The sequence below is a fragment of the Hyla sarda genome, chromosome 3 (genome assembly GCF_029499605.1).
Source record: "Hyla sarda isolate aHylSar1 chromosome 3, aHylSar1.hap1, whole genome shotgun sequence".
NCBI classification, from domain to species: Eukaryota; Metazoa; Chordata; class Amphibia; order Anura; family Hylidae; genus Hyla; species Hyla sarda.
This window is the reverse complement of record NC_079191.1, coordinates 167048162-167067977: the sequence shown is the minus strand read 5'-3', so window position 1 is coordinate 167067977 and position 19816 is coordinate 167048162. Positions and strand designations below refer to the sequence as shown.

The 19816-nt window shown below is 47.4% G+C and overlaps 1 protein-coding gene across 1 annotated transcript in view; it reads left to right on the top strand.

Moving 5' to 3' along the window:
* Positions 1-2377, top strand: part of CLDN16 (claudin 16) — an 80252-nt gene extending 77875 nt beyond the window's left edge. Inside the window, exon 5 of the mRNA XM_056565431.1 lies at positions 2113-2377. Coding sequence (XP_056421406.1) covers positions 2113-2246 — 134 coding nt within the window. The 3' untranslated portion in view covers positions 2247-2377. The remainder of the gene's footprint in view (positions 1-2112) is intronic.
* Positions 2378-19816: the final 17439 nt, after the last annotated feature.

The following is a 19816-nucleotide window of genomic DNA, read 5'->3' as shown; positions in this document are numbered from 1 at the left end:
AAAACGCTTTTACCGAATATTCTTATTCTGAGATTGCTTTTTCGTGACTTCTACTTTATTTTGGTGGTAAACTTTCGGCGTTAATTGCATCCTTTTTTGGTGAAAAATCCCACAATTTCATTAAAATTTTGAAAATTTAGCATTTTTCTAACTTTGAAGCTCTCTAATTGTAAGGAAAATGGATATTCCAAATAAATTTTATTTTTCTTCACAAACACAATATGTCCACTTTATGTTGGGGACAAATCTAAAGGGACAGATGTTACAGAACTACAACTCCCAGCATGCCTGGGCAGTCGGGGCATGCTGAGAGTTGTAGTTTGGCAACATCTGGAGGGCTACTGTTTGGGCACCACTGTAACAGTGGTCTCCAAACTGTGACCCTCCAGATGTTGCAAAACTACAACTCCCAGCATGCCCAGACAGCCTTTGGCTGTCTGGGCATGCTGGGAGTTGCAGTTTGGCCCCCCTAGTGGTTGCCACAGTAAAGATCGATTTACTTTCACTTTCAATTCCCCCCCCCCCACTGTCGATTCCCTACCTGATCAGGATCCAGCAGGCTCCAGCGAAGATCCCAGGTCCCCAGGCATCTTCTCCTGCAGGTACGGCCTCCATCTTCTTCCCAGAGCCCCTCGACATCCAGGGGCGGGCAGAACGGGGGGTTGCCATGGCAACCCCCTGTCCTGCGCTGCCATTGGTCAGAACTCCGTTCTGACTAATGCCAGGGGATAGGAGTAGATTGCAGCTTTGCGACCTCACTCCTATCCTTTAGGCTGATCGGGGCTGTTGCCGACAGCTACGATCAGCCCTATTTTCCGGGTGATCGGGTCACCAGAGACCCGATCAGCCTGGAATTGGAGAAAATCGCATGTCTGAATTGACATGCGATTTTCTCCAATCGCCGACATGGGGGGGGGGGGGGTCTCAGGACTCCCCTGGGCGATGTGCCAGGGTGCCTGCTGAATGATTTCAGCAGGCATCCAGCTCCGGTCCCCAACCGGCTAGCGGTGGGGACCGGATTTCCCATGGGCATATGGATACGCCCTCGGTCCTTTAGGACTCGGAATGCAGGGCGTATCCATACGCCCTGTGTCCTGAAGAGGTTAATATGCCTTTCTGTTCCTGAGATATTGGGATTTATAGTTCGTCTGTCAATTCAGGGAATCAGTCAGATGGGCGTAAACTTTATTTTAATAATAGGAGTGAATATCAGGTTATGGGCAGGATTATACAGTCGGAGAGTGTGTACATTGAGGGGTGTATGCGGAGTACACACCCTTTGACTGCATAATCCCGCCCATCGTCCATATAACTTCAGAATTAAATTTTTTATTTTATTTGACTAATTCCCTGAATTGTCCTACAAACTATGAACTCTCAGGATCAGAAGGACGTATCAAACAACTAAAATAAGGTGTTTGATCAGAGCATCCTAAACTATTTAATCTCAATTTTGGGGGGTTGGTTACAGGACCTCTTTAAAGGGGTACTCTACCCCTAGACATCTTATCCACGGGGGTCCCCCTCTCTCCTACTACACCACCGTACATCAGCAGCCTGGAGCTATGTTTGCTCAGTGGCTGATGACGGGCGATACAGGGGACGGGGTATTGTGACATCACGGCCCCGCCCCCTCATGATGTCACACCCCACTCCCTCAATTCCATTCTATGGGAGGGGCGTGGCAGCTGTCACGCCCCCTCCCATAGGCTTGGATTGAAGGGGCATGGCGTGACGTCATGAGGGGGCAGGGCCATGACATCACGATACTCCATCCCCTGTATCGCCCGTCATCAGCCACGGAGGGTGCAGCCGGAGAGATCGCAGGGGTCCCCAGTGGCGGGACCCCAGAAGTCAGACATCTTTTCCCCTATTCTCTGGATAGGGGATAAGATGTCTAGGCTGGAGTACCCCTTTAATAGAGATATTTGATGACACCCCTTGTACTCTATCCTAAACTAATATACTATAATGCAGTCCTGTAGGCACTCCATGGACTGCTGTACAGGCTTTGTGCACATGGGGTGAGCTCTTATGGGAAAAAAATTACAAACAATCTAATATCATTGTCCTGGTTGGTGCGAACATAATCTCTGTTTCTATTTATTTCAGAATCAAGATATGCAAGGAACCATTCATATTCTTCTAGAAAAACCTATCTTCGTGCAAGAAGTTCTGTAAGCAAGATATATTCTCCACCTCAGACAGAAACTGCAAAGATGTATGCTGTGGGCACAAGAGTGTAATTTAGCAGAGAAGACACTATTAAAGGCAATGGACAGCAAACAGTTAAAGTACCAGGACAACGTGTAGAAATCCCCATTAGCACCTGATTTTAATGTTGTTTATTGATTTTATGACAAAGATGAACTGTGATGTGAAGCCATTACATGAATCGATATAAATACTGTATAAAAATCAACATTGTCACATTTTTGTCATCTTAATTCGACAACCTTCCAGCAGAATATTTTGAGATGACCCCCAAAATATCTAAAATAAGAAAACATTGATAATTACTGCTGTTGATATATCAGAATTGCCTTGAAGGAGTATTCCGGTGGAAAACTTTTTTTTGTTTTTTTAAATCAACTAGTGCCAGAAAGTTAAACAGATTTGTAAATTACTTCTATTAAAAATTCTTAATCCTTCCAGTACTTATTAGTGGCTGTATATTACAGAGGAAATTCTTTTCTTTTGGGATTTATTTTCTGTCATGACCAGAGTGCTCTCTGCTCTCTTTTAGGAACTGTCCAGAGCAGCATATGTTCGTTATGGGGATTTTCTCCTGCTCTGGACAGTTCCTGACAGAGAGCGGAGAGCACTGTGGTCATGACAGAAAATAAATCCCAAAAGAAAAGAATTTCCTCTGTTGTTTAAAGCTGCTAATAAGTACTGGAAGGATTTACAAATCTGTTTAACTTTCTGCCATCAGTTGATATAAATAAATAAAAAATTTTTTTCCACTGGAGTACCCCTTTAACAAAAATACTCAAGGGCTCATGTTTTTTATGAGACTCCTAAGCTACCGGGCTCCAAATATTATTATATTTTATTCCATACCAGTAATACTACTTGCCAGACTGGATTGACCAGATGCCTTATGGAAGTTAATAGAGTCTGGTCCTGCATTAACAGCCACTGCTTGTCACTGTTATAAAGTGGAGGCAGCTATAGCTGCTAATCTTGAACACAGGCAGCTGGTGCCGTGGCTACTTTAAATCAGTGACCTCTGGTGGCTTCCGGAACTGACAAGTGACACCCTTATGTCACGCCGAGGAGCCGCCCAAGAGGACATCACTTGTCATAGTTGCGCTGCGCAGAAGGATGTGGCCCAGAGCGGGGATAATGTGGAACAGGGGGTGATTAAGGAAGGAACTAAAGGGGTACTCCACTGCCCTAGTGTTCAGAATTTTTTTTCCCGAATGCTGGGTGCAGGCCACAGGGGTCGTGAAGTCACGACTACGCCCCTCATGGTGTCACGCCACGCCCCCTCAATGCAAGTTTACGGGAGGGGCATGCGATGTAGGAAGCGCAATGTGATACATGCAATTGGCGGTGTGTCACAAAACTATTCATGTCTATAAAGGGTGTCAACTACATGAAGAGTTGTGTGTGCTATATGAGCAAAAATCGAAGAAACAGCAGCAACAACCGAGCAGAAAAGGAGTTACCCTAAGCACTAATAGGTAAAGGAAAGGGGGAGATGGGATTACAATCAGGATGCAGCTCTGTATACATACATTAGTAAGAATACAATAGACAATTCCCAAAAACTTTCTGAGTGGTCACTGATGAGGTAAGCCTTGATTTACCTTTCATTTACAGTGTGGACCCTCTGAAGAAGGGTAAACATGGGCAAATGGCAGTAAACCCCAGTCAGAGACAGTGATATAGTTCAAATGCAGAGCTTAATTTATTTGACAAAACACAATATACAGCCACATTCACACTGCCACAAAAACAAAACAAAATCTGCTTGTTTAAGCAGTAGCTGCACATGTTAACGTGCCCTCACTATACAGGTGATGTAGTATCAGCTGCCTGACAACACATACTTCAAATGTGTAACCTCACAAATGGCAATTAACCAGGGGATAAGATGCCTGATTGCGGGAGTCCCGCAGCTGGGGACCCCCAGGATCATGCACGCGGCACCCCGTTTGTAATCAGTGCCCGGAGCGTGTTCGCTCCGGGACTGATTACCGACGACCGCAGGGCCGGCGGCGTGTGACATCACACCTCAGCCCCCGTGTGACGTCACGCTCCGCCCCTCAATGCAAGCCTACGGGAGGGGGCGTGATAGCTATCACGCCCCCTCCCGTAGGCTTGCATTGAGGGGCGGAGCGTGACGTCACACAGGGCGGAGGCGTGATGTCACACGCCGCCCGCCCTGTGGTCGACCATAATGAGACCCAGAGCGAACACACTCCGGGTCTGATTACAAACGGGGTGCCGCGTGCATGATCCCGGGGGTCCCCAGCTGTGGGACTCCCGCGATCAGGCATCTTATCCCCTATCCTTTGGATAGGGGATAAGATGTTTAAGCTCGGGAGTACCCCTTTAAGTTACTCTTTGTTCCTTGGTGCATACTATGTCTTACCTCCTTTTAAAACCAGTCTTCAGTACCTGTGCTGATCTGGGCTATTGTGAAAACCCAGCATGGTCATGGAAGGGGAATGAAAAGCCCCACTATGAAACCTGTTTTTCATCCAATAAAAAAACTTGAACCAATTTAACAACGTCCCCAGCAGCTATGGTCTGCCAGAAAGTTAACTCTTTAGGGGATTTTCCCATAGCCCACCCTACTTTCCCTTGATAAGTTATGTGCCTCCTGAAACCTGGATGCAACATATGACAGATGCCTTGGGGACATAGCGATCCACAATCAGTGTTGAGCGGCATAGGCCATATTCGAATTCGCGAATATTCGCGAATATCTGGACGAATATTCGTCATATATTCGCGAATATTCGCATATTCGTTACATGCTCGTTTTATTTTCGCATATGCGCACATTCGCGTATGCGAAAATTAGCATGTGGAAATTAGCATATACAAAATTCGCACATGCGAAAATTAGCAAATGCGAAAATTAGCATATGCTAATATTCGCATATGCGAATTTCCGCACGCCAGTCTCACACAGTAGTATTACAGCCTTCTTTACACCACACAAGCTGGAAGCAGAGAGGGGTGATCACTGTGATGTGTACTGTGAAGAAAAAAAAATATATATATACGAATATTCGTAATTACGAATATATAGCGCTATGTTCGCGAAATTCGCGAATTCGCGAATATGCGATATTCGCGAATAATATTCGAATTGCGAATATTCGCGAGCAACACTATCCACAATTCCTGTCACTCTCTCACAATACAGGGTGGGCCATTTACATGGATAAACCTTAATAAAATGGGAATGGTTGGTGATATTAACTTCCTGTTTGTGGCACATTAGTATATGTGAGGGGGGAAACTTTTCAAGATGGGTGGTGACCATGGCGGCCATTTTGAAGTTGGCCATTTTGAATCCAACTTTTGTTTTTTCAATAGGAAGAGGGTCATGTGACACATCAAACCTTTTGGAATTTTCACAAGAAAACAATGATGTGCTTGGTTTTAACGTAACTTTATTATGACATGAGTTATTTACAAGTTTCTGACCACTTATAAAATGTGTTCAATCTGCTGACCATTGTGTTGGATTGCCAATGCAACCCTCTTCTCCCACTCTTCACACACTGATAGCAACACCGCAGGAGAAATGCTAGCACAGGCTTCCAGTATCCGTAGTTTCAGGTGCTGCAGAATGGGCAAAATAAAAATTGGAACAGGACCCTCAGTTTACGCAGAAGATTTTGTTCAGTGATGAGGCAAACTTTTATGTGAATGGTGAAGTTAACAAACAAATCCACTGCTATTGGTCTGACACTAACCCACATTGGATAGATCCATCCAAGACTGTTGGAACACAAAAATTGATGGTATGGTGTGGTATATGGGGTACAAAGATAGTGGGGCCATTCTTCATCAATGGAAACCTCAAGGCCACCGGATATGCAAAATTGCTACATGATGATGTGTTTCCCTCTTTATGCACTGAAGCTGGCACGTTCCCTAAGTTTTTTCAGCAAGATGGTGCACCACCACATTATGGGTGTCAGGTCCAAGCATTCCTAGATGAACAGTTTCCTGGAAAGTGGATTGGTCGACGTGGGCCAGTTGAATGGCCCCCAAGGTCTCCCGATCTGACCCCCTTAGACTTTTATCTTTGGGGTCATCTGAAGGCAATTGTCTATGCTGTGAAGATACGAGATGTGCAGCACCAGAAACTATGGATACTGGAAGCCTTTGCTAGCATTTCTCCTGCAGTGTTGCTATCAGTGTGTGAAGAGTGGGAGAAGAGGGTTGCATTGACAATCCAACACAATGGGCAGCACATTGAACACATTGTATAAGTGGTCAGAAACTTGTAAATAACTTATGAAGGAATAAAGTTATGTTAAAACCAAGCACATCATTGTTTTTCTTGTGAAATTCCCAAAAGGTTTGATGTGTTACATGACCCTCTTCCTATTGAAAAAACTAAAGTTGGATTCAAAATGGCCACCATGGTCACCACCCATCTTCAAAAGTTTCCCCCCTCACATATACTTATGTGCCACAAACAAGAAGTTAATATCACCAACCATTCCCATTTAATTAAGGTGTATCCATATAAATGGGCCACCCTGTATGTACATTATCATTCAAATAAACATATTTGTTCACATTTTTGTTTAAATTCCCCCAAACTCCTGCAAATATATTAAAATGTAAAGTTCTTCTATACCTTCTTTCTTACAATGCTGATCCAATATGTTTTAGTTTCTCCACACTAATATCAATATGCATCATTATTTTCCTTGTTGGTATTCAGATGGTAGTTGACCTTAGTGATATACAGTACAAGTTTACATAAAATGCACATACAGTGGCCAAAATAAGATAAAGAGAAGCAGTGTGGGACAAGTGACTAGAACAGTGTTCTCCAACCAGGGTGCCTCCAGCTTCAAAACTACAACTTCCAGCATGCCTAGACAGCCAAAGAGTTGAGGTTTTGCAACAGCTGGAGACACCATGGTTGGGAAATACTAAAGTAGAGCTTGGTATAATTTTTCTTGGTATGTGTTGGTATGTGCTTAAAATTCCAGTTCCCACTGGCAAATCCACAGCATATTTTACGCTGCGGATCCGCTGACGATGGACCCCTACTGTGTGCCTGCTCGGAGTGGCAATCCGTCGCTTAGAGCAGGCACACTGCGATGTGCGAGTCGCCGCGAGCATGCTCAGTATACTCACACACATTATAGCTGCTCTCGGCCTAGCTCAGGGAGCAGGGGGAACGGCCGCCATGTGTGTGAGTACACCACGCATGCGTGCGGCGACTTGCACATTGCAGCAGTGTGTCTGCTCGTAAGGGTGGATTGCCGCTTGGAGCAGGCAAATCTGAGACACACTGTAGGGGTCCATCATCGGCGGATCTGCATCGTAAAATATGCTGTGGATCCGCTCGTGTGAACGAGCCCTCAATCAGATTATAGCAGAAGAAGCTCCTTCATTTTTAATTGTTGGCAGGTGTATGGGGATGGACAGTTTCCAGATTATCCTTTTTTTCCCTCCGTGACAATAAAATTTCACCATACCCCATTGAGCTTTATCCAGACACATGCAACGAATATACTTCATGCAATCTAGTCTACATTATTTATTAAATGCAAGCCCTTATTGTAGTCAGAATATGGGTACTCTGAAGACTAGGGTATAACACAAACACCAGTTCAGTAGATAAAACACTTTATTTTTGAAATATGTCAAATTCATGACAAAACATTTACTAAAACTAAACAAAACTAGACTTATAAAGAAAAAGATTTAGCATTTTTTTTTAGAAAATTTACAATTTAGGTAAATGAAATGACAACCTAATACATAATGGTACACAAAAGGAGAAAACACAGCACATTTTAAAATGGACCTCTACTGTATCTTGTTTAAGCCAACATATGCTATTCTCCTCAGTAGTGTTGCTCGCGAATATCGCATATTCGCGAATATTCTCGAATATAGCACTATATATTCGTAATTACAAATATTGTTTTTTTTTTCAAAGTACACATCACAGTAATCATCCCTCTCTGCTTCCAGCTTGTGTGGTCTAAAGGAGGCTCTAATACTACTGTGTGAGACTGGCGTACGAATTTTCGCATATGGGAAAATTTGCATATGCCAATTTTCGCATATGCAAATTTTCGCACATGCAAATTTTTTTTATGATAATTTTTGCATATTCAAATTTTCGCATATGCAAAGTTTCGCATATGCGAAAATATAACGTGAATATTACGAATATGGGAATTTAGCGAATATATGACGAATATTCGTCCATATATTCGCGAAAATCGCAAATTCGAATATGGCCTATGCTGCTCAACACTACTCCTCAGAATTAACTTAATATCAACTCTCTACCATCACTTTTCTATCATGAGAAAATGGTGGCATTACACTGTGGAGTTTTCTATAGTTGCTGTGTAACTGTGTATTGGAAGCAGTTTGAGTTCAAGAAACTGAGTTTTATTCTTTCCTTTTCATAGAGGCTGATGTTTGTTGTGTTTATCCACATAGTAGTATAGTGTTTTGTAACATTTAATTAAATACCTGTCATTTTAAGTAACTATTCAGGATAGTGAAACTAAAAATCCATAGAGTCTCTAATAAAGCATTTTTCTCTAATAAGAAATATAACACAGTTATTTTTTTTTTAAATTGAACTTTCATTTATGCAATGTTGATTCATAATGACAGCAATGACAGCTACACTTTAAACACTTTAGCACTCAGGCATCTATGGCACTACCATAAAAATGGATGAAGGGCATGCCGTCTGTAGAGCCAGTGAAAGCCTGTGTCCTTTCAGGACAGACATGAAAGAAGGCAGAAAACACCAGGCAGCTATGTGTATTAAAATATGTGTTTAGGCCTGCGCAGCTGGTCTGAGTTTGTGGGAGGAGCGGGCTGCTTTAAGAACCCACGGCGGCGTCACATCCAAGCGCCGTGGGTTCTTCGATCCTTCAGTTCTGGGTGTCAGCTGATTCCCGTTCAAACTGACCGGAAGTTGGCATCTACACGTGTGCACGGAGCAGCGCTTCGGGTGGTGAGTTGCTGGGGACGCCGGGAGTCGCGTTGTCGGGCCGCCTGGTTTCCGTTGCGCCATATGGTTAGCCCGGCAACCTCCCGACTCACCCAGCATATGCTTTTGTGATACTCAATTGCGGGTATGTTACCATTTTGCAGCTATGCCGGGCCGCTAGTCGCGCTAACCTACCGCCCTAATAAGCGGGGTACAGCGGACTCCTGGCCTGCATGTCGGCCCTGGGATGTCATGTTTGTGTGTTCAGGGCAGGGGTAGCTCACCTGCCACAGGGCTGCATTGGCCCGGTGGGTATGCTATCCCGTATCACCGCGCCCCACTGCTCACAAACAATGCAGGCACTTAATGTTATGATACGTCACTCTCTGTCGCAGTAATTGCTGTCCTACATGCACCTGGCTCCTTAACCTCATCTGCCCATATCTCAATCATTCATTCCTATCGATGCAGGGTGGCGACTACTGTCTTATCATTATGTTTATGGCATAGTGTCTACCATGCAATGTATGGTTTATTTCAATACTGGTCATTTTTTCTAACTATATCCAGGACAAATAGTCTCATATCGTGTCAAATCCCATGGCCTTGCCTCGGTCACACATAGGCGGGATCACATATCTTTACGCACCCTTTTCACACATCCATGCGTTTATTTAAAAAACAAATAAATAAATGATTGAATATAAAATTTATAAATAAAAGATAGGGGGTAGGTATGTGTATGGGTGTGCATGTGTGCACATACAGGCCGTATATGTGTATATATTTATGCATGTATATGTATATATATTTATACATATCATAACAAAAAAACAAAAAAGTAGTGTATCATAACAGCAGTATGCATGGATAGGTGTTACACACGTGAATCACTGTCTTACTTGTGGTGTTGCTCGGTATAACCGCGGCAGGGGTAACCTGTATTGCACAAACGATTTTGTACGTTCATTTTCATTTTGCGCATACAAGCAATCCAGTCTTGTTTCACCAGTCGCATAGTTCTAACAGTAGGTAGTTTCAGTACGAAGCTGTGCACATCAGTCACACGACACTCTTTTGTTTATCATAGATCATGTTTGTTGTCTGCTTCTGAGATCTTCATAGCAACTTACCAATATTAGGGTTAGTACTTCACTTACAGGAATGTTGTCGGGGGTTTCAGTCACTACAACATGTCAATTTAGTTCACAGGTCTGTGTCAACCAGTGTCTTCAGTCAGTGTCTTTCTTGTGATTGGTCAGAGATCGTTAATTGGCAAGTGGTTATATTCAGGTATGTTCTAGTGCTTTTGTTAGCTGGGGCCTCCTTTTTCTGTTCATAGCTAGGAATACTTTCTGTTACTGGTTGCATTGTCTGGTCTTACTCGGTTCAAGATTCCTATAAGGTCCAGGCATGCTCCGTTCTTTGGTTTCTTGGTGATTTGTACATAGTTAATACGGACATTTCTGCGTAGATCCGGTTGTGTCCTGAACAAACACCAAGTTCCGGTCCTGCTCTCTCTCATCCTTCTACCATCTTAAGGTCAGGTACGTGAGTTAGGTAGGTTTAGCCTGGTGCTCTTTGTTGTAGCTTATACCTGGTCTCTGTTTCAGCCTCTGACCCAGCATTTTGGAGTGTCTGGGTTCTCAAGTATCTTGTCTCAGGTTGTCATTGCATCGGGTCACCACTCAGCATTTCTCGTATCCTTTCCTGATAGGTTGCGCAGGCTTAAGGTACGTCAATTCAGATTTCTCTAGTAGGTTCCTCTTATATTCTGGGTTAAGGTGAAGTCGCATGTCATGTTTATTCCAGGTTGTGCCAAGACCTGCCTCCGGTAAGAGTGTTTCAATTTCATATTAAGTAACCACCTCATGAACCTGACACGCCTTCAGGTTGTGATTACTTATTTCCTTTGGTGCACTTAATCCACTTCACTAGTCACGTACTTCATAGTACAGGGTGTCGTTGGTGAACTTCTGGTTGATCCATTTAGCGCACGTGTCACTAACATAGTTGTTAGGCCCCTTACGCATCAGTCCGGTATCCGATACGTCTTCGGATGTTTTGCCCCCTTTTAGTGTTACTGGCTAATAGGTGAGTAGGTGAGATAAGTCATGGTGTTGGTGGCAGAGTGGTCTATGGCTAGTATAGCCTGGCACTGAGTTATTAGGTCTGTTCCGGGCCTGCATGATGTTGCGTGTTATGTTCAGTTCTAGGTTGCATCAAGACATCAATCTCGGGTAAAAATACCAGTCGCTCAGATTAAGTAGTCACCTCATGAACCTGACACGCCTTCAGGTTGTGGCTACTTAAAATGTTTTTTTTTTCGGTGCACCTATTTCAAGTCATAAGTCACGTAGTAGTAAGTAGTACAGAGTGTATTGGTTGAGCGGTAGTCGTTTTCACTCATCACTAACGCATGTTTGATAAGCCCCCTACGCATACGAACCATTGTCTGACACGCCCTCGGATGTTCTGTCACCCTTTATAGGTTGTTTTGGGTGGATAAGTGAATAGGTGAAGTGAGTTGTGGTGTTGGTAGCAGTTCAGTATAGGCTCAGAGATTCACTGCAGTTTGGTTTTGATTGTTTCAGAATGTCTCACGCCTCCGACATAGAGGACTCCGCTTCGGTGCTGGAAAACGCAGCCAGAACTTCCTAGCATGCCAGTCTTCCCTCCTTAAGAACATGGACTGTGCCGAAACTCACTGCTGAGTTGGTCAAGAGGGGTATACCCTTCCCGGCCTCTGCCCGTAAGGCAGAATTATATAGGATCTTGACAAATGAGGCTGCAGGGCTTAACCCTGAGGAAGTTTCTATGTCCACCTTGCAGACTTCCCTCACGCCGCTACATGCCATGATTAATAATCTCACGTCTAACATGTCTAAAATGCAAACTAGGATGGACGCTATGGAGAACAGGGATGCCACAGCTACTTCACTGCCGGCTATAACCCTCCCTCCACCATTCCAGCCTCAAGCTAGCACCTCAGGTACTGCCTCTGCCGTCCCTCACATCGCGCCAGCCCACTTCATACCGGCTCACATAAAAAAGGATATACTAGAAGGCAAAGAGGTCAATTTAGCTTTGTTATTGATAGCCACGCACGACCTGAGCGAAAACAAAACTATAGCCTGTGGTGACGTATCTGTCGTATTGAAGTCCAAAGACGTCAGGTTGAATAGGAAGTTAACCCTGTCAGAATTCATAATGGCTTTCAGCATATACCGTGATATTATATGCACGGTGAAACCTGAAAGAAGGGAGGAACTGGATCTATACCTGTACAAAATCACAGAGCTATACCATAAATTTGGAGGGTATTCCTTTTATGAGTATCACAAATCCTTTGCGGCCAAAGCCGCGGCCGCCCTCAGTCAGTTCAATTACAATGTCAACTGGGCAATTGTGGACACTGAGTTGTACTGCAATCATTTCGCAGGACTCAAGGCCCCGGTTTGCGCCAACTGTCATTCATCCTCCCACACCCCAGAGTGGTGTGCCTCGGTGAACGAAGAAACTCTTCCTAGCACTTCAGCTGCTAGCCAGGCCAAGGGTCCCAAAACTTCAGGTTTAACAGATAAGTTGGGTAGGCCAATCGGGTATTTAGGAAAGTCGCAAATATGTAATAATTTCAATTACACGTCTTGCTCTTACAGCCAATGTAGACTATTACATATTTGCTTCATCTGCTATAGGGCCCACCCTAAAACCGCATGTGGTCAAAAAATTGAAAAATCCTGACTAGCTGTGGTTGATACTGTCTTCCTGGGTCAGTTTTTGCAGGGCCATCCAGATCAGCAATTTGTGCAGCACTTATTATCTGGATTCCAGTCTGGTTTCCACACGGGTCTGGTGGCTCTGCCTGATATGACCTATGAATGCAGGAACCTAAAGTCAGCTCTGGCTGATCCTGTCACCGTATCGTCCCTTATTCAAGTTGAAGTAGAGAAAGGTTTTGTGATTGGTCCATTTTCCCATTCCCCATACGACTCCTGGAGAGTCAGTCCTGTTGGCCTTGTTACTGGCAAATTTGACAATAAAAAGCGGCTAATATATGATCTGTCTGCCCCGTATTCTTCCTCTGTCCCGAGTATTAACTCTTTAATTCCTGCGGATGAAGTCGCGTTAAAATACGAGGCCATCGCCATCATTCTTGTTACGCCTAGCGCTCCGGGTCCCCGCTCCTCCCCGGAGCGCTCACGGCGTCTTTCTCCCTGCAGCGCCCCGGTCAGTCCCGCTGACCGGGAGCGCTGCACTGTCATGGCCGTTGGGGATGCGATTCGCACAGCGGGACGCGCCCGCTCGCGAATAGCATCCCAGGTCACTTACCCGTCCCGGTCCCCTGCTGTCATGTGCTGGCGCGCGCGGCTCCGCTCTCTAGGGCGCGCGCGCGCCAGCTCTCTGAGACTTAAAGGGCCAGTGCACCAATGATTGGTGCCTGGCCCAATTAGCTTAATTGGCTTCCATCTGCTCCCTGCCTTTATCTGACCTCCTCCCATGCACTCCCTTGCCGGATCTTGTTGCCTTGTGCCAGTGAAAGCGTTTAGTGTGTCCAAAGCCTGTGTACCTGAACTTCTGCTACCCATCCTGACTACGAACCTTGCCGCCTGCCCCCGACCTTCTGCTACGTCTGACCTTGCCTCTGCCTAGTCCTTCTGTCCCACGCCTTCTCAGCAGTCAGCGAGGTAGAGCCGTTGCTAGTGGATACGACCTGGTTGCTACTGCCGCAGCAAGACCATCCCGCTTTGCGGCGGGCTCTGGTGAAAACCAGTAGCCTCTTAGAACCGGTCCACTAGCACGGTCCACGCCAATCCCTCGCTGACACAGAGGATCCACTACCTGGAAGCCGAATCGTGACAGTAGATCCGGCCATGGATCCCGCTGAGGTGCCGCTGCCAAGTCTCGCTGATCTTCCCACGGTGGTCGCTCAGCAATCGCAGCAGATTGCCCAACAAGGACAGCAGCTGTCGCAGTTGACCGCCATGTTACAGCAACTTCTGCCTCTGCTACAGCAGCAACCATCTCCTCCGCCAGCTCCTGCACCTCCTCCGCAGCGAGTGGCCGCTCCTAACCTCCGCTTGTCCCTGCCGGACAAATTTGATGGGGACTCTAAACTCTGCCGTGGATTTTTGTCTCAGTGTTCCCTGCATATGGAGATGTTGTCGGACTTGTTTCCTTCAGAACGGTCTAAGGTGGCGTTCGTAGTAAGCCTTCTTTCAGGAAAGGCCTTGTCTTGGGCCACACCGCTCTGGGACCGCAATGATCCTGCCACAGCCACAGTCCAGGCCTTCTTCGCTGAACTCCGGAGTGTCTTCGAGGAGCCAGCCCGAGCTTCTTCTGCCGAGACTGCCCTGTTGAACCTGGTCCAGGGTAATTCTTCCGTTGGCGAGTACGCCATACAATTCCGTACTTTTGCTTCTGAACTATCCTGGAATAATGAGGCTCTCTGCGCGACCTTTAAAAAAGGCCTATCCAGTCGCATCAAGGATGTGCTGGCCGCACGAGAGATTCCTGCCAACCTCCAAGAACTCATCCATTTGGCTACCCGCATTGACATGCGTTTTTCTGAGCGACACCAAGAGCTCCGCCAGGAAAAAGACTTAGATCTCTGGGCACCTCTCCCACAGCATCCTTTGCAGTCTTCGCCTGGGCCTCCCGCCGAGGAGGCCATGCAAGTGGATCGGTCTCGCCTGACCCAGGAAGAGAGGAATCGCCGTAGAGAAGAAAATCTCTGTCTGTACTGTGCCAGTACCGAGCATTTCTTGGTGGATTGCCCTATCCGTCCTCCACGCCTGGGAAACGCACGCACGCACCCAGCTCACGTGGGTGTGGCGTCTCTTGGTTCCAAGTCTGCTCCTCCACGTCTCACGGTACCCGTGCGGATTTCTTCTTCAGCCAACTCCTCCCTCTCAGCCGTGGCCTGCTTGGACTCCGGTGCCTCTGGAAATTTTATTTTGGAGTCGTTTGTTAATAAATTCAGCATCCCGGTGACCCGTCTCGTCAAGCCGCTCTACATTTCCGCGGTCAACGGAGCCAGATTGGGCTGCACCGTGCGTTACCGCACAGAGCCCCTCCTCATGTCTATTGGACCCCACCTTGAGAGGATTGAGTTCTTCATTCTCCCCAACTGTACCTCTGAGGTCCTCCTCGGTCTGCCTTGGCTCCGGCTTCATTCCCCCACCATTGATTGGACCACCGGGGAGATCAGGAACTGGGACTCTGCCTGCCACAGGAAGTGCCTCTCCCCCCCTCCCAGTCCCGTCAGGCAAGCCTCTGTGCCTCCCCATGGCCCCCGTCCTGGTGTCACACTGCCCCGTGCCAGGCCTCGCCCTCTGCCCTCCCTCCCCATCCCCACTCCTGCTGTACTGCCTGCCGTTGAGGAAACCCTCCATTCTTTCCCGGTGTCCTCATCCCAGGGGAGGCAGTTACCGGACAAAGAGAAGGGGAGACCTAAGGGGGGGGGTACTGTTACGCCTAGCGCTCCGGGTCCCCGCTCCTCCCCGGAGCGCTCACGGCGTCTTTCTCCCTGCAGCGCCCCGGTCAGTCCCGCTGACCGGGAGCGCTGCACTGTCATGGCCGTTGGGGATGCGATTCGCACAGCGGGACGCGCCCGCTCGCGAATCGCATCCCAGGTCACTTACCCGTCCCGGTCCCCTGCTGTCATGTGCTGGCGCGCGCGGCTCCGCTCTCTAGGGCGCGCGCGCGCCAGCTCTCTGAGACTTAAAGGGCCAGTGCACCAATGATTGGTGCCTGGCCCAATTAGCTTAATTGGCTTCCATCTGCTCCCTGCCTTTATCTGACCTCCTCCCATGCACTCCCTTGCCGGATCTTGTTGCCTTGTGCCAGTGAAAGCGTTTAGTGTGTCCAAAGCCTGTGTACCTGAACTTCTGCTACCCATCCTGACTACGAACCTTGCCGCCTGCCCCCGACCTTCTGCTACGTCTGACCTTGCCTCTGCCTAGTCCTTCTGTCCCACGCCTTCTCAGCAGTCAGCGAGGTAGAGCCGTTGCTAGTGGATACGACCTGGTTGCTACTGCCGCAGCAAGACCATCCCGCATTGCGGTGGGCTCTGGTGAAAACCAGTAGCCTCTTAGAACCGGTCCACTAGCACGGTCCACGCCAATCCCTCGCTGACACAGAGGATCCACTACCTGGAAGCCGAATCGTGACAATTCTCTCCATGGGGCAGGGAGCATGGTTGTCTAAGGCTGACATCATGGACGCCTTTAAGCTCCTCCCCATTATGCCACAACAATGGAGATGGCACGGCATTCGTTGGCAGAGTCAGTATTATTTCGCCACTAAGCTGACGTTCGGTGCTCGAAGCAGTCCATGGCTATTCAACCGTTTCGCTTCGGCTTTACATTGGCTACTTGAAAACAGGTTCGATTGTAGGCACGTTATACACTACCTGGATGATTTTTTGCTAATCGAGCCACCCAACTCCATTCCTAGGGACTTAGACATCCTAAGAGCTGTATTCCATCAGCTAAAAGTGCCCGTGTCACTGACAAAGACCGAGGGCCCTTCAACAGTCATTACCTTCCTCGGAGTGGTGCTCGATTCGCAAAAGATGGAAGCCAGGCTCCCTGAAACTAAGCTACTTAGAATTAGAACTGCCATCCGCAATTTCAGAAACAACCCCCATATACCCAAGGTAGAACTGCAGTCTATCTTGGGGATGCTCAATTTCGCCATGCGGATCATCCCGCAAGGTCGCACCTTCATTTCCCGTCTTTTGAGCCTGCTTCCCTCTGCGCCCCAGCAGAATTGCATCATATACCTAGACCAACAAGCGCTGGCCGACCTGGCCATGTGGGAAGCATTCTTGACTGGTTGGAATGGCATATCTTTTTTCATACCGACAGTAGATAATCAGTCCCCCATGATTTTTTTCTGACGCGGCTTCCACTTTGGGTTTCGCAGCAATCTGGGGTACTCACTGGTTTGCTGCGTCTTGGCCTACCGAGATTGCTCAGCTGGACGGTTTCACAAGCAACTCAGCAGCCTTTGAGCTCTACCCCATAGTGGCGGCAGCCCAGGTGTGGGGTCACGCTTGGAGGAAATCCACAGTTGTGTTTGTGTCAGACAACGCAGCTACAGTGGATATTTTGTTGAAAGGCCGATCTAGTTGTCCTCTTATCATGGCTTTAGCAAGGCGGTTAGTTTGGTTGTCTCTGCATCATGCATTTAACTTCACTTGCGCCCACATTAGCGGTGTTCAGAACATGGCAGCGGATGCCTTATCTAGAAATAATCTCTCCCGCTTCTTTCAGATAATACCAGAAGCAGATGTCCTAGGGGCCCAGGTCCCGCCTTACCATTTACTAATCCTGAACTGAACCTACATGTTCAAGCAGCACAACAATTGATCAATCAATCACTTTCTACCAACACTCAAAGAATCTATGATGCGGGTTGGAACTCGTTTACAAGATTCAAAGCCATGCACAATGAAAGTGCAATTGACTCTGTTCCGTTCATTTTAGCTTATATAGGGTTTTGCCACTTATCTCTGCATCTCTCATTAATACCATCAAAAGCTATCTAGCGGGCATACAGTTCCATTTGTCCTTAACCAATCCCTATAGTCATTCTCTCTTTTCTTCTCGTCTAGTCAAGTCAGCCCTGAAGGGCATCCAGAGAAATTAGGTTCCCAACATTCCGGTAAGGCAACCTATTTCGGGGGAATGGTTCAGGGAATTGTCAGACATTCTCGTTACCTCTCCATTTGGGTTTCAAGATAGTTTAATCTTAAAGGCAGCCTTATATCTTGGGTTTTATGGGTTCCTAAGGCCAGGTGAATTTACGTCTAGATCTACCAAGGGTCAGTGTCTCAAAGTCAACCAACTTAGGTTTGTTATAGACCATTATGAGCTGTCCTTGCTTAACACTAAAACCTCCCTACCCGGTCAGGTAACCATAGTTCGGTATTTCCCTATCACCCACAAGTGGTGCCCGGTTGCCGTATTCAATGCTCTACTTAGTAATTGTGTTAGTTCTTCTCCGGAGAGCCCTCTGTTAAGTTTCAAGCATGATGTGCTAACCACTTCTCAATTCATTAAATATCTTCGCATTCTCATTAGGTCTCTTGGTGGAGATCCATCTGCTTTGACTGGCCATTCACTCAGAATCGGCGCTGCCACTGCCGCATCGAAAAACGGAATTCCAGCTCACGTCATAAAGAAATTGGGGCGCTTGAAATCGGGATGTTACATGCAATACATCCCTAACCCTCGTTCAGAGATGGCTAGTGCTTTGAATCATTGGTTTTGTAACTTTCTGTAATAAACGTACTTCATGCACTTATTGGGTTTTGCCCTCTTTTCCCAGGCATATTCTATACGCTGCAGTTATGGCACACCTCAGACTGCTGGCTAGGTAGGGGTTGGTATTCAGTAGGTTAGGTAGGCACGCTTCCCGAGCAGGAGCTACGACCACAAGTGTTTAGGCCTGCGCAGCTGGCCTGAGTTTGTGGGAGGAGTGGGCTGCTTTAAGAACCCACGGCGGCGTCACATCCAAGCGCCGCGGGTTCTTCGATCCCCACCCACCCTCCCTTAAGGTTCATTTATTCAGTCACAGGGTATGTCCTCTTTTCCCAGGCATATTCTATACGCTGCAGTTATGGCACACCTCAGACTACTGGCTAGGTAGGGGTTGGTATTCAGTAGGTTAGGTAGGCACGCTTCCCGAGCAGGAGCTACGACCACAAACAAATGTTTAAAGTGTAGCTGTCATTGCTGTCCTTATGAAGGCATGTTAAAGAAATTGCGGGGTGTCCCAGTGGTCCCCCGCGAGATCTGACATCGGGGGATAAGTTGCTATTCACCAGACCACAATTTTAAGTCCCTGCTTTTAAATACCGAATTTATCGGGGTATACCACGCACCGGCCTATAACACGCACCCTCATTTTACCAATGATATTTGGGTAAAAAAAGTTTTTTACCCAAATATCCTTGGTAAAATGAGGGTGCGTATGTGTGCATGCGTATACCCCGATACACCCCCAGGAAAGGCAGGGGGAGAGAGGCCGTCACTGCCCGCTTCTCTCTCCCTGCCTTTCCTGGGGTCTAGAGCCCTGCTGCCGGGCCTTCTCTGCCGCTGGCTATCTGCACCGCTCGTTCTCTCCCCCTGACTATCGGTGCCCCATTGTCAGCGCCGAAAGCCAGGGGGAGAGAAGGGGCAGTGGCACCCATTGCCTCCCCCATCCCCGGTTGTATAATTACCTGTTGCCGGGGTCGAGTCTGCACTGCTTCAGGCCTCCGGTGTGCGTCCCATGCTTCGTTGCTATGCACTGCACGGCACGGCGCAATGACAAGTGATGTCATTGCGTCTCGCAGCACATATCAACGACGCATGGGATGCACACCGGAGGCCTGAAGCAGTGCGGACTCGACCCCGGCAACAGGTAATTCTACACCCGGGGATGGGGGAGGCAACAGGGCAGTGGCGCCGGCAATGGTGGCCGCTGCCCCTTCTCTCCCCCTGTCTGTCGGCACCGCTGCCCCATTGCCTGTACCGCTTCTCTCCCCCTGGCTATCGGCGCCGGCACTGATAGCCAGGGGGAGAGAAGGGCCGGCAGCAAGGCTCTAGAACCCATGACAGGCAGGGGCAGAGAAGCCGGCAGCGACGG